This window comes from Rana temporaria, chromosome 3 (genome assembly GCF_905171775.1).
Source record: "Rana temporaria chromosome 3, aRanTem1.1, whole genome shotgun sequence".
Lineage (NCBI taxonomy): Eukaryota > Metazoa > Chordata > Amphibia > Anura > Ranidae > Rana > Rana temporaria.
In genome coordinates, this window is record NC_053491.1 from 368,476,384 (window position 1) to 368,492,288 (window position 15,905).

General features: G+C 46.1%; 1 protein-coding gene across 1 annotated transcript in view; it reads left to right on the top strand.

Annotated features, from left to right (window-relative positions):
- Window positions 1–15,905, top strand: part of C2CD5 (C2 calcium dependent domain containing 5) — a 151,900-nt gene that overhangs the window by 131,990 nt on the left and 4,005 nt on the right. Inside the window, 5 exon segments of the mRNA XM_040345428.1 lie at window positions 6,643–6,732; window positions 6,735–6,812; window positions 6,815–6,831; window positions 9,044–9,139; window positions 9,141–9,194. Of these exon segments, the coding sequence (XP_040201362.1) occupies window positions 6,643–6,732; window positions 6,735–6,812; window positions 6,815–6,831; window positions 9,044–9,139; window positions 9,141–9,194 (335 nt within the window).

Genomic DNA, 15,905 nt, shown 5'->3' on the forward strand with positions numbered 1-15,905 from the left:
AGAAGGGGGGGGGGGGGGGAGAAGATTGACTCTCACACACAGGCTTCAAAACTTTCAGGGGGAGGGAAATGGAGAGACTCAGAGCAGAGAGCGGGATAATGGAGGCACATAAACTGACCACGTTATCATTGATCAGCAGCCATGAATTCCATAGTCAGCACACTCAGGTTACACAGGAACAGGCAGGATCAACCAGGTTGTTTTACAGCATAGAAAGGAACAAATTACGTGGCACAAGCACTATGCTATAGATCATGTCTTAAAGGAACAGAAGCTTAGGGTTACAACCACTTTAACAATGCAGTGGTGTAAATTGGCCCTTATGGAGAGGGAGAGGTGTTCTGTAGTTGGGCAGGTTGATAACACTGCTTGGGATTTCAGTGCAACAGGCACACAATATTTTCAGCTGAAACAGGAAATTAGGAGCTCATTGGATATCTGGCAGATCAACAGGTATTTTCTGTCCCATAGCCAACAGAAAGTGAGAGGAATGCCTGCACGTTAGGGATTTCTCAATGTAAAATTTCCCCTCTATTACTTTTTTGTAGACAACCCAAAATTTTTGATTTTATTTTCACTTTCAGTGATAATGGTAAACAGGACAAATATAGGAGGGGGAATCCCCTTAACGGGTCACAGACGGCAATAAAAACTGTCAGGGGTTCTAATCCTTCTCCCACTTTATCCAAAAGGAAGAAAAACAAGTTTTGCATTTAGTTAGGGCTCTTTCACACCTGCGGGGACCCTATGTCCGTTTTTCATCCACCTGTTTTCGTATGAAAAAATGACATTCACATATCCCTATGGATGCGGATGTCAGCGGATGAACATCCGCTGACATCCGATCTTGTCAGTCTCCACTATGCTCCGTTTCTGCAGACGGAGGAAAATCCTATTTTCTCTTCCATTCATGACTGACACAGCAGCATTGCCCTTAGGGTTATATACCTTTCCTTTCAGGAGAGACTAGGCAGAAAAAAACAGAACTTTAAGTGTTAAAAACACTTCTCAGTACAGCACCTCCCAGGGGGCGTGTCCCCCGGGTACATCCACTCTCTGGAACATCCAGCCTCAGTTTTTTTCTGCCTAGCGATAGGAAAAGACATGGCCCTTCTGGAGCCCATGTGCTCTGGAGATTTTTTGTGATTTTTCCCTTTGATTTTTTTCCCCCTGCATTTTTGGATCCTAAGATCTACTATCAACTGCCGACCGGGTGACAGGCTGGATCTTGATCCTTGTAGTCCCCCCCATGTTCGGCCATCGAGCATGTGCCAGCCTTTAGCTAGGCGTACACGACATGCCCGTTGCTCCAGGGGCGGCCAGTGAGCTACATGCTACAGGGCACACATATGACGGTCTCTGTGGCCGTGTCACAGTGTGCCGGGCCGACAGCCATGCCGTATCTACCTGCGGACGTTGGGTCTGTCTGAAATGCCTCAGCCGGTTTGTCGCAGGATGGGTAAGTAGTATCCCCTTGCCTCGGCAGGGTGGTTCGGCTGGTGCATTCCTGGGCAGGTCGACTGAGGGTCCGCCCTGCTTTCCTCTATCCCTTCCTCTCCCCTCCTTCCCTGTTCCGGCTGTGAGGTGGGGGGTCCACCTGGGGGGGGGGGGGGCTCTGTTACTGCCAGAGGGCTGTGCTGCTATGGGGTGCTGGTGTTTTTTACTTGTGCTTATGTGCTGTGTTTGCTGTATGTTCCTGAGTGTTTTAAACACGTGTACAGCTGCCATTTTACCGGAAACGCGGGTTCTATATGTCGGCGGCCATTTTCTTGTAGCCCACATGCTGTTTTTTTCTGCGTGTCGGCGGCCATCTTGGAAAAGTCTTGGCCTCTAGTGTCTGGAATAACGGCGCAAAGCCGCAGCATTCTTCTGAGAGACGGCACAACGTGGACAGCGCTCTCAGCTCTGCACAGTAGTACAGCCTGTTTCTGGGTGGTGAGTCCCCTGGGGGGTCCCTGCTCTCTGTATACAACGCCAGGGTGGACCTGTGGGTCCCGTTTTTCTGCAGTACTAAGGCGGCATATATAGGTGGGTCAGCATGAAGCCTGAACCAGAGGCTTCTACCCCAACCATGCCAGAGTTAACCCTTAGTGCCCCTGTTCCTGCGACCTCGGTGGATGCTATGGCAGCAGTCCTTGAGGCGTTTGTTGCCAGGATTGAAGCAGCCAGTGGCCAGAAGGGGGGGTAAAAAGCGCACCTCCCTCCGCCCTGCTTTCTGGGGATGTCTCTGACATCAGGTCATGCTATTGCATCTGGCTCTGGTTCCGTTATTTGGATGATGCAGACTTAGCCCACACGGACAGTGAGGATGACTCTGCTTCAGGTCAAAGCATGATAAGGAATTTGTTGGAGCTCTTATCACTGCAGTGTGGGACACTCAAAAACTTGAGGCTGTGGCCCGCTCCATATTTACAGTGGTGGGGTCGGCAGTGAGACCGGTTTTGGCCAGGGCTCTGGTGTCGCAGACGCTTACCAAACGGGCTAAGTCCCTGGTGCAGGAGCTGGAGGCGCAGAATGCTTCTGAGCTCTGTGTAGACCTGGCCGACCAGTTGGTGCAAGGCCTAAAATGTGTCTCTTAGTCGGCCCTGGATACGCTCCCCTTGCTCTCCAGGGCCTCCGCGGTGGTGCTACGCGACTTGTGTGGCTAAAGTGTTGGTCTGCGGACCAGTCCTCTAAGAAGGCCCTGGTGGACTTACCCTTTAAGGGTGAACGGCTTTTTGGGGCGTCCCTAGATGACATCATAAAGGATGCCACAGGCGGTAAGAGCACTCTGCTCCCGAAATCTGGGAAGGGTAAGGAGCCCACGCCGTAAGCAAGGGCCCTCATTTACTACCCCCAAGCGTTTTTTTCGCCCGCGAGTGCGGCAGGAAAACGTTTCCAGGGTGCTAAGGCGTCCACTGAAGAGCAAAAGCGCCCCTGTTCCGCAAGCCGAACAAGCCTGCAGGTAAGCCTGCCTCCGCATGAAGGTTGACCCCGCCCATATCTCGAGTGGGGGGCCGGCTTCGCAAATTTGCGGCTCAGTGGAGGTCTCTTCTTTGCGACCGTTGGGTTTGCGAAGTAGTTTCCTCATGGTACAAGATAGTTTCTCTCTTGTCCACCAGATTTTTTTCCCTCCAACCTCTGGTTTCCTCCAGATCGCTCGAAGGATCTGTCAGGAGCTGTCCAGGATCTGCTGGTCATGGGAGTGATTGTGTCGGTTCGCTCATGGAACGGTTTCAGGGGATTTACTCCAATCTGTTTGTAGTCCCCAAGAAGATGGGGTCCGTCCAATCCTGACCTCAAGGCCCTCAAATGCTTTGTCAAAGTTCAAAAATTCATGATGGAGTCTGGCCTGGCCTGGCCTCAGCACCGCGGGTTTTCACCAAGGTGCTCGCCCCGATTCTGGCCCTGCTGCGGCAGCGCTATCGTGGGATACCTGGACGACCTTCTTCTGAGAGCTTCCTCAAGCTCAGAGTTAGAAGAGGACTTGTCTATCACCTGTCAGACCCTCCGAGAATTCGGTTGGCTGCTGAATATCCAGAAGTCAGTACTGGGTACCATCTCAAGGTTGGAATATCTGGGATTGGTCCTGGATTCTCAGAGGCGAGAGTTTTTCTCCTAATGGAATAACTACAGACACTGCAATCTGCGGTGCAGCGGTTGGCGACCCAGAAATGGGCGTCACTTCGCTTTTGCATGAGAGTGCTGGGTCTGATGGTAGTCTCGTTCAAGGCAGTTCCGTATGCCCAATTCCCCACCCGAGTGTTGCAGGAAGAGATTCTGTTACGTTGGAACAAGCTTCCCTTCGTCTCTGGATTACCAGATTCGGGTGGGAGTCGACCTGGTCAAGTCCTCCCTAGTGTGGTGGCTGACACCTCCGTACTTCGGACCGGAAAAATGTCTCTGCCGTTTCATTGGACAGTGATCATGACGGATGCCAGCCTCTCCGGCTGGGGGGTTACTGGGGTGTCCAGTCAGCCCAGGGGCGCTGGACTCAGGAGGAGTCCCGTCTCCCAATCAATGTACTGGAGCTCCGAGCGATCAAGTTGTGTCTCTCCAAGTGGTTTCTGGGTCTGCAAGGCCTGACCGGTCAGAATCCAGTCGACAACGCCACGGCCGTGGCGTACGTCAATCATCAGGGGGGGCACACAAAGCTCGGCTGCAGCGACGTAAGTCGTGCACATCCTCTGGTGGGCCGAAAGTTACGTTCCGGCTCTGTCAGCGATGTACATTCCGAGGGTGTTGAACTGGCAAGCCGACTACCTAAGTCGCCAAAAGCTAGACCAAGGAGAATGGTCACTACACCCGGAGGTGTTTCAGAGTCTGTGCCAAAAATGGGGGCACTCCAGACGTGGACCTTCTAGCGTCCCGTCTCAATCGGAAGGTGTCACGGTTCGTGACCAGGTCGAGGGACCCGTGAGCGGACGCGTCAGACGCGTTGGTGGTGCCATGGGGTCACTATCGCCTAATATACACCTTACCTCCTCTGAAGCTTCTTCCTCGCCTGCTGCGCAGAGTGGAAGCCGAGGGGATACCGACAATCCTGATCGCTCCGGATTGGCCGCACCGTCTCTGGTACGCGGACCTGGTGCGTCTGGTGGCAGACGTCCCTTGGCGTCTCTACCCCTGAGAGAAGACCTTCTGTCGCAGGGTCCTATCTTTCACCCTGCTTTACAGTCGCTGGCTTTATTGGCGTGGCTGTTGAGAGCCAGGTGTGAAGGACCGAGGTCTGTCGGGCTCGGTGATCTCTACCATGCTACGAGCACAGAAATCCACTTCACGAAAGATTTACCATCGTACGTGGAAGGCCTACATCTCTGTGTGAGGAGATGAAATGGCACCCCCGTACATACGTGGTGTCCCAGATTCTGCTGTTCTTGCAGCGTGGAGTGGATCAGGCTCTCGCCTTGAGTACGGTTAAGAGTCAGATTTCGGCTCTAGCTGTCTACTTTCAGCGACCCTTGGCGGCGCACTCCTTGGTGCGTACTTTGTGCAGGTCCACGATTTTGGACTGCAAAATCACATGACAAGTCTTCTCCATGATTTTCAATGACTTCCATTCATATTGGCACGACTTAAGTCGTGTCGACTTCAAAGTAGTCCCTGCACTACTTTGTCCAACTCCATGCGAGTTGATGTCCATAGACCTCAATGTTAAACCCTCAAGTAGCATGCAAATCATACCTGAATAATATAGACACGATTTCAGTACAATTTCAGTACGACTTTGTAAGCACAAGCAGCTTTTTGACCCTTGTCCCACCCAATCCTTTCAACATAATAGCCCCTCCCAAGCACATTTTTCTAGCACACATTCACTTCCTGTTATTCCCTCAGGAACAATGTGCTCCAAACAGCCCCAAAAAAAGAGTGTCCTTGTCCTTGTCCTCCGCTTCTCCTCCTCTTCTTCCTCATGCACTGCTACTGCTGCAGCAGCAATGACAACTGCTGTGGCAATATATTGAGTAGCAAACATTTTCTGTCACACACCACACCACAACAACCAGGAAGCAAACAGGACTGGAAACAACTATGGCAGAAAAGGAATTGCCTCACACCAGTGCATGTTCTCATGTTTCAAGTTGTGTACTGATCCAAAATCGCGACCGCAAAATCACGGCAAAGTCTTGTGACTTTGAAGTCGTACAAGTGTGTAAGGGGCCTAAGACACTAGCAAAAAACTGAGCATGCTGGGCTGGGAAGGTAGTTATCCTGAGCTGCCCTGCATTTCTGTTTGCCTGTGTCAGTCCTTTGTAGGTGATAGTATAACCCAACAATATTTAATTTCCTGTGTCACTTAGTGGATGAGAATAAAAAGGCATGACCAGCCTTCCCTCCTGTCTCTGCTATCATTGGCAGACAACATTTTGTAGGACACTGCAGGATCCACACCACAGCCTTTTTGACTGACTGTTAAAATGCAGACACAGTGTGGCCTCTATCAAATAGTGGTTTCTGCTCTCTGTTATAAAATATGTGCTTAAACTTAAATTTTCACAAGTTTTTCCAGAACATAAGCAGGGTGTGGTGCCAGGCAGTGTTTCATGGGAACTAAGTGGCACACACTGTTGCCGTTAGGTTATTCCTATCGGCACACACAGTGTATGGTAGTTGCTGGGAAATTTGTTCATCCTAAACATATCTTGCATGTCACCATAATCCAAAATGCACAGAGTGGGAAGTCTTGCATGACAACGTTAACTAGGCAAAATTTAGGGGGAGAAACAAAACATATAGAAAGCACAATCTACGTACAATTTTCACACTCTCCCAACCTGTGATCAATTCTTTCAGCTCACAATTGTTTCCAAATTTCTACGTGCTTCTCGTGCCCCTTCTGGTCTCCACTTTTGCAGCTTTGTTTTCCTTCATTTTGCTAAGCTCATTTGTGATTCTTTTTGCAGGAATGTCACGTTCCGAGTTGCCATCCTTTACTCCTGTGCTTGCATGTCCTGCATGACTGTCATTCATCCATCTAAACATGTTTCTTTTATCTCCATCTGTGCCTGGCTCCACAAGGCTGAGATTCATCCTGTATGCCACCACCCGGCTCATACCAACCCAATGAGACCACTTGCTGCCATCCTCCAGACTGTCTCGCCCTGTCAGCTCTCTGGTCAACCACTGCATATATCTTACCAGTCTCTCTTTCTTCTCTTTCAGTCACATCGCTGGACAAGGCCAGTCCTTTAGCTGATGGCCAGCTGAGGCACAAGTCTGGTGCTGGTTTTGGAGGCCCAACAGAGACTGTTGTCAGATGACCCTCTGTCCTTTATACCCGGGAGCCAAAATAACCAAATACTTAGGAATTATCAACATGTTTCTCATAAGAGAGACACATCTTTGCGGGAGGTGAGGCAAACAAAATGAAGTTGACAGCAAATTATTGCCAATGATGTAATTTCTAAGATCAGGATCAACACCTCTCCTTTGCAAGGTTTTGAAAGTTTATTAAAAGAGGAGAGTTACAGAGTAAAAGTATTAAAAAGTAAAGAGAATAATATGGGCAGAGATCCTTAGACATGGCAGGCGTACCAAGAATTAGACCACTTGGTCAAATGAGAGGCTTTTAGCCTCCAGTCCTGGACATTTGCCATGTAGGACCTTCCTAAATAGAAAACATATCACATATTAAATCATTCACTTAAAAAATTGCAAAAGCAGAACATCAATTACAAGAGACGTTAATGTTGGTAGTTCGGAACACCTTCTCAGACCTCCAGACTCCCAAATAACTCATTGTAGAGCAAGGGGACCAACTGTCTGTGTGGTCCACAGAAAGACAAGGATTCAGAAACAACAATTTGTTCCAGTAATAGCTTTCTGCAAAGTCATTCTAGCAAATGATTCTCTTATGATGTACAGAAATTAATGTTGGCATATAAGCACTTTAAAGGATAATTTAAATATATTTTTTTCTAAATTCCAGCTCCCCAATGTACCAATATAGAATTAAAGTATGACTAAAGGCAAAACTTTTATAGTTTTGGATAGAGTGGAGAATGATTCGAACCCCTGTCAGTTTTTATTTGCTGTCTGTGTCCCCATTAAGGTGATTCAACCCCTCTATTGTGCTGTTTACCATTATCGTTGAAAGTAAAAGAAAATCCCCAAATTTTGGGTTGTCCTCACAAAAAGTAATAGAGGGGAAATCTTCCAATTGGGACCACTATTCTGGTGACTTTGGGGTCCCCAAGGAATTCAATTTTGTAGGGATTTTCTCTCGCTTCCTGTTTGTCTATGGGACAGGATGTGAAGTGAAATCTCTGCAATGGGACAGATGGCGAAAAGACAATCTGACGGATTGACTTTAGGTCATGCACAGGAAGGAGTTGACCAGCTGATCTCATTAGCGCACACCCTGCATGATCTAACCTCAGCTGGTCAACTCCTTCCTGTGTCATGACCTAAAGTCTGCCCAGGAAGTAAGGCAGACGTAATCGAGCAGTGTTTTCAACCTGCCATAAAGACGGTGAGACCCTTTCACACTGGGATGGTTTGCAGGTGCTATGCGCTAAAAATAGCGCTACAAACCAACCTTAAACAGCGGCTGCTGTTTTCTCCAGTGTGAAAGCCAGAGGGCTTTCACACTGGAGCGGTGCGCTGGCAGGACAGAAAAAAAAAGTCCTGCTAGCCACATCTTTGGAGCGGTAAAGGAGCAGTGTGTGTATCGCTCCTGCCCATTGAAAGCAATGGGCTATACCGCCGGGTTAAAGCGCCTCTGTAGAGGCGTTTTGCGGGGTTTTTAACCCCCTTTTCAGGCTGCTAGCGGGGGGTAAAAAATTAGCGGTATAGCGCCACTAAAAATAGCAGCGCTTTACCGCCACCCGCACCTCCCCGCCCCAGTGTGAAAAGGGTGTAAGGTAAGTGTGTGCGTAGAATAAATGGAAAGCTTTTTATTTTTGCAAAAGAAAGTACATTAATACTATATTGGTACATAGGGGAGATGGACAGAAGTGCTTAACATTTCCCTAATGAAACCTTTATGTGGCTCAATTCTTGCCCAATCTCAAATCAAGGGATCTAGGTGGCTGTAGCCAGCCTCAAGGGACAATTAAGAAATTCATTCACCGAGGCCCATGTACTATGAGTTGGCCATTTGTTTATGCAGCTGGAGCCACCAGGTAGGGTGCTGGCAGTATATGTAGGTCTATGGGGATGCAGTTGCTGCACAGATGCAGATACCCATCCTATTTTGACATGCGTGCTAGTGTGGGTGAGCCACCGTAAACACAGACAGGGTGCTTTCAGGGCCGTTCACCCTCACCAGCAAACCTGCCAAATTATGACGAGCAGTGTGCAACCACTGCATCCTTGTAAACTTTTATGTAGTGTCTGCAGTGGCTCCAGCTGCATAAACAAATGGGGCCCATTTACAGTGTATCGGGTCTCAGCGCCCATGTAAAATGACCTAAATCAATAACATTTTTGAGAAGTTGATATCTTCATGTGTACATATAAAAAGGTGAATATAGGAAGTGCTGTTCAGCATAGCGGCCCTTTGCAGGTTTATTGTGTTCATTTCATCAATAACATTGATTGTCTGTTGTGTGTGTGTTTCCAGGAAGGCGGAGATGTTAGCGGATTCCTCCATGCTTTCATCTGTGAAGTATTCGCCATGGTACGTGCACATGTAGCAGCTCTAGGAGGTAACGCTGTTTGTGTCGTACATCATGAAGCAATGTGTGTTCATGGAGAACACAAATAAGAACCAGGTAATTGGCCTATCATAATGGTTGAGCGTTTTTTTTAATATGTAAAGCAAAATTAAGCATGTGTCCTAAGAATAGGTAAAGGAGTTACCGCTCCAGGTTGGCCTAGTTTTGTAATTATCCTTCTTCTCAGAAGCCACGGGTGCTGGCAATGCATATAGCAAATTGAAAGGACGTGTTTGGATAGCCGCACCTCCAAAAAATATTGCCTTTATTGGTAAAAAAGGGATCAAAAACTACAAGGTCACAGCAAAACTTGAAACACACCACTGACGTGTTTTACACTAGTCCTTAGTGCTTAATCATAGCTGACAAAACACAAAAAATGCATTTCAATAAAATACTCCTTCTAGTAATCATGTGACCAAAAAAGTGGTAAATTTTAGTCCAATTAACAAATTTGGTAATTGAAACCTTCTGTGTACACAATCAAAGTCCTAAAACTACTATTGCTATTGAATTAAAATAAAATGGTGAAAGGGAACTAAACATACATACAAGTGTGTGTCCTAATATGTATAAATAACCTTAAATTGACACACACAAACATTACAATCAGAATGTGATGTGACTACTATTATAAGTTTGTGTAAATTAAATGTTAAATATTAAAAGACAAACCACCTATATGTAAAAAAACGAAGTTTCCTCTATTGTCAGTGTTGATGTGTGATATGTACAATGGTGACCAGCTAATAATAATCAAAACATGTGTATAATACTACGTGGATATAACCAGTGGTAATATTAATACTAAAAGTGTATGCCATATTAGCAATATGGGCCCTCAATGGACAGCAGTGTAGGTGTGAAAACACATTCCAAACATAAATATGTTTTGGAGCTTAAACCATAAGGATGTGTGTCAATGGGAGTAAACGGAAACCTTTGCAAAACAAGCAAGGTCACTAGATCTCACAGAGACTGTAGATGTTGGTACAGAACCAATTCATGCGCATATATGGCTTTTATTAAAGCCGTATGTGGCAGTTTGATCCCAATGTAGCAAGAATGCCTATTAAATTACAAATCAATATATACATAGATTGGCATATCCTTGTATGCCAAACTCATTGGGAATCAATACATACATACATTATCACTGGCATTTATATACATGTTTTTTATACACATTGTTCACATATGTATGTTTATTCCCTTTCACCGTTTTATTTCAATTCAATAGCAATTGTAGTTTAGACCTTTGATTGTGTACACAGAAGGTTTTAATTACCAATTTGTTAATTGACTCAATTTAACACTTTTTTGGTCACATGATTACTAAGAATGAGTATTTATTTGAAATGTATTTTTGTGTTTGTCACCTATGATTAAGCACTAAGGACTAGTGTGAAACACGTCAGCTGTGTGTTCAGGTTTTGCTGTGACTTGTAGTTTTTGATCCCTTTTTTTACCAATAAAGGCAATATTTCTTGGAGTGCGGCTGTCCAAACACATCCTTTCATGTGTCATAAGAAACAATGTTATTCGTCAAGGCTTTTTCGGGTTACTGTGGTGTGTTATGCTGTGGTGTAAAATGCATTTGCAGAAATAAGAACTGTGCCAGGAAATACTTAATGCGCAAGTAAGTATTGCAGTGTGCAGCCATTTACTTGTATGGGTGGCTGTACATGGCACAGGAAAGCACAAGCAATTTTACGCTAGAGGACACTACAGCCTCTAAATATCTATGTGCATGAGGCCTTTTTAGAATAAAGGAAAGTATTCATGGAAGCCCTTTGGATTTGCTTGTTTGTTCCTGTAGAGGAAGGAAGGACATCCTAAGAGTGGATAGGCATTGTACAGTTTATTAGGATGACGGAGGGCATACCTGGAAGCCCTTGGATGTGCTTGCTTATCCCTGCAGAGTAAGTGGTTGTCTATAGGAGTGTCATAGATGCTTTCTTTAAAAAGGGCATTTTCATTTTGTTTACAAAGTGAATTAGATCATCTTAAAGCTCCACTTCGAGCAAAATGCTTGTAGTAAATGTGTTTATTTTTATATTCTGTTCTTCTTTTAACAATATGCAGCCACATTATCTTATGCTCCAAAGAAGTCAGCCCTCAGACCCATTCTCTAATATCCTGGCCAGGGGACAGTCAATCACTTTCTTTGTTATTCATCCCAGGATACAGAATATCTTAATCTTCATTTTGATGGGGTTATTTTGCCACCTTTAGGTGACTGGACACAGGAACACATAGTCCAGAAATACCCCCCTAGGCATAACCTCTCCCTTTTAGACAAAGCTTGTGTTTTTTTTTGCTAGCTTTTTGAGCCTTGGTCATGTTTCTACCGTCTGTGCATGAAAGAATAGCTAACTTCTCAAAGGTTTCAGCTGGGATTAGGAGTCTTCTTTTTTTTTTTTTTTTCCAAATCCATCACCTATGAATTTTCTATGCTCATAGGAAAGGTACCTGGACACGTGGTGACGGCCTTTTAAGGCACAACTATCTATTGCCTTGCAGACCAGTAGAGTGCTGTACAGGTCCAGGGCAGTCAAGTCCATGAGGGCCCTTGTAGCCCTGCCCGCCGTGATGGGTAAAGATTGAATCCCCAATTTACATGAATGACACAGATGTGATTGCTTATTGATCATTGTGAGACTAAAGCTACCCCCCCCATCTCCAGACCCCTTAACATTCTCTTTCCCCCCTCCTTTCTTACCCAGCTTCACCCTGTCTCTCCCTTCACCGTTTTTTTCCTCCCTCCTGAGACCTTGTAACACCAACGAGTCACATGACATCGGGGAGAGAAAATGGCTAATCGGCCCAATTTGGAAATTTTCACTTAGGGGTGTACTCACTTTTGTTGCCAGCGGTTTATATTTATATTCACTACTTTACATTGTAGCAAAGTATAATTTCTTCCGTGTAGTCGCAGCAAAAGATATTTTTCCTGATGTTCAGAGATCTGGGACAGGGACATTTTTTATTTGGGTGGTGTTACATAGCATTAGTGGAGTTTAGGGGCAGAGCAACCATCTTTGGGTTACTATGTGAGGAGGCAAAGTCGGCTATCTTTTGGATTACAAGTGACAGTAGAACAGTGCTAATAGGAACTTTGGGTTGCAGTGGCATAAGAGCCTTTTGTGGGGCTGCAATTACAGCAGAATACTTTTCGTTGTTTAACTACAGGTCAAAGCAGAGTGGTTCTTGTGTGGGACTACAGTCAGGTTTAAAAGCATGGTTCCCTGTCAACTGACTCAGACTGCTGTTCTCAACAAGGGTCCGTTTTACACTGATCAGCAGGCTATGTCTCTTAAAGGAGTTCTCTAAGCTAAAACTTTTAACCCCCGCTGTGCCCGGGCTGTAAAACTATACAAAATAAACTTTCACTTACCTGCCTACGATCCCCCGTTGTTCCGATATCGCCGTCCCGTTCTCCGGTCCCGGTCTCTTCCACTTCCTGCAGGTCGGTGACTCACAGTGCGCTCAGCCTATCAGCGCCGCGACGGGACATTGCTGCGGCGCTGATGGGCTGAGCGCACTATGAGTCACCGACCCGCAGGAAGTGGAACAGACCGGGACCGGAGAACGGGACGGCGATATCGGAACAACGGGGGATCGTAGGCAGGTAAGTGAAAGTTTATTTTGTATAGTTTTACAGCCCGGGCACAGCGGGGGTTAGAAGTTTTAGCTTGGAGAACTCCTTTAATGGGCAGAGAGGAAAGCGGGTGAGGGGTCCCAGATACCTTCTTCAGGTAGGGAGGAACCTGGATGCAGCCTCCCATGCATTGTATCCCCCTGGGTGGGAGTCAGAAAAATGTCTCCGCAGATCTGACTCCCTCCACCTATTTATTATCTCCACTACTTTCGGACACCTTTCTTTAGTGCTTTTGTGTCAAGGAGGACTACCATTGCTGTTTACATCACCAGCTTTCTGGCATTCTTGCTAGGTTGGATCATTCTGAAAGAGGAGTCTGTGGAGGACGAGGTTAAGGAAGAAGAGAAGGTTTCAGTAGATGAGGACGCAGAAGAAACCTCATGCGAGTAATCTACTGCTAAAGAACCCCAGGGTCTTTATTTAGCTCAGACCCAAAAAGCCTTTGTGAGTTTTCTTATGGAAGTTGTTTGGGCTAATTTGAATTTTCCTCTTCCTGAGTCCTCTACGCCAAAGGTTACAGGATTTGGATTGTGACGTCTAACACAACATCTTCATCTACAATTCAGTTTCATTTTGGGCCCTTCCAATGAAAAGTCTTGGCGGCATGGGACAGGAGGACACAGTTTCTGTATTCCCAATGCCGTTGCTTCCTGGCACAAGACTGTCTCTGGATTGGTCCTCGCAGATCCTTGACATATGAAAATAGTTTTTACCTGTATCTTTGAAGGTCCTGACTATAGATGCCAGCCCGTAATGCTGGGGTGGAGTTTGGGACAATCTTTCAGTCCAGGGAACTTGGTCACTAGAGAGGATGTCGCCCATCAACATCTCAGAATTGAGTGTGATTCCCCTGCCCTACTACATTGGTGCAGTGCAGCTAAAGGGCCTCCCTGTAAGGCCTCAGTCGAATAACACTGCGGCGGTTGAGTACATAAATCATCAAGGAAACACCAGAAGTTGACTTCCAAGGATCAAGTTGATCTTTTGTGTCTTGAATTGAACTCCATATTCCCGCACTTCGCTGTCCACATTCCAAGCTTGGAAGATTGGCAGGTGGATTTCCTCAGCCATTGTATGGCTGTTGAAGCCAGAGTCCTAAGGGACAGGGGAATCTCTGAGTAAGCCTAGGTTCACACTGAAGGCGGGTTTAAAATCCTGCAAGTTCAGCTGAACTTGCACAATTTCAAAGCGGCATTTCACTGCGAGTTTGGGGGCGATTTGAGAGATATCTGTGTGGGTTACTGCACAGATGTCTATTGAAAATCGCCCCAAAGTTGCCACAAGTAGTGCAGGAACTAACAAAGTTGGCGTCACACCGATTGGGACTGCGCCTGATGCCGGCAATAGGCTGCAATTTGGCATGCATTTTGACATGTCAAATCACCCCGATGTGAACGGGGGCTAAATCATTCCTTCATTGCTGAAGGCTAGAAAGATGATTTTCTAGAAAGATTTACAACATTACTTGGAAGTTTTAGTTGCCTGATGTGAGGCGCACGGATTTCACCCTCAATATTATGTAATTGTCTGCTTACTGGCAGTTCTTCAGTCTGAAAATTATTTGGGACTTGCCTTGATCAAAGATCACATTTTCAGCCTTGGCGTTACATTTTCAGAGACCAATTGCTTCACACTCCTTGGTGTAGGCCTTTCTGCAAGGCATTACGTACATTATTCCACTGGTTAGGACTCTGTGGACTCCATGGTACCTCAACTTTCTGTATTTCAGAAATCTCCATTTGCACCCATCCAGGATATTCCTTTGAGTCAGAAGGTTATTTTTCTGGTTGCTGTTACTTCGGTTTGAGAAGTTTCTAAATGGGCTTCGCTTTCCTCTAAGGGAACTGTTCCTACTGCTCCACCATGACAAGGTGGTTTAACAACCTCAGCCATTCTTTTTTATCCAAGATGGTTTCTTGGTTCCAACTAAAAAAAAGACAGCCTCAGACGCTAATGGACAAGGCTTTTCACACCCTGGATGTGGTTTATGGTATAAAGTGTTACCTGAAGTTGAACCTGCTGCAATTCGTCAGACAGATTCCCCATTTGTGCTTGCTGAAGTTCCAAGGAAGGGTCATGCAGCTTCCGAATCTACTATTTTAGATGGATCTGTCTGATTATTTCTCAAGCTTGTTGTCAAATTCCACCATTTTTGGTAATGGCTCATTTTGCCAGGATTGTCAGTGCCTCCTGGGCTATACGTCATCAGGCTTTGGTAGCTCAGGTTTGTACAGTTACATGCCTAGTTTTTGTTTCAGACAAGCCCCACGTTTGAGGCCCCACCTCCTCCACACACGCTTTATCCCCAATCGCCACCTGACAACGGGCTCATTAGTGTGGTCCTAGATCGGGTGGCTTGCTCTGGTCTCTGACTGGTTCTCAATTTACCGTTCAAAAACAGTTAAAATCTCCCCCCTTTCGGGGGGGGCGGGCCAGCCTGATGAAGGTGGGGCCTCAGAAACATGTTGCGCCCCCTCCCCAGCTCGTCTGTCCCTGCAGGGGGTCCAAGCTTGTGATTTACTGCTGTCCTCCATTCCATCCTGACAGCTGCCTGTCCGCCCTGCACACCACACCAGCCCTTTATGCTGTTTGCAAGAAACCATGAAGTGAATTTTAATAAAATTACTGTTGGTTTTTACTAATACTTACCTGGCGCCCTCCTTCTGCTGTTTTTGTTTTTCCCCCCGTAATTATTCTTATTTTATGCCATCTGCTGACTCACTCACTAGTTACTAGTTTGTGTATTGTTGATTTGTTTATACTCATTTGTGGCTTCCTTTCCCCAACCATCTGACTTGTGGTTGGGAAAAGGACGTTTTGTTGAAAAAAATATCAGAGCATCCTGGAAATGAGCTTTAAAGTGGAAAGCCAGTCATATGGATATTATGGAAATGAGGGGACACCTCATCTTTGCCTGAGAACATATGTCTCTATAGATAGATTTCCCCTCACCTTATATATGAGAGACAACTGTCAGCTTGGACAACTGTTGTCCATGAGCAAACAGGGAGGTGGTCACATGCTTCCAATATTTGAGTCATTCCAGTGTGTATAAAAGGAAACATAGACAAGGTGAGTATTTGTGAATGGATGGGGAAGGGGGTGGG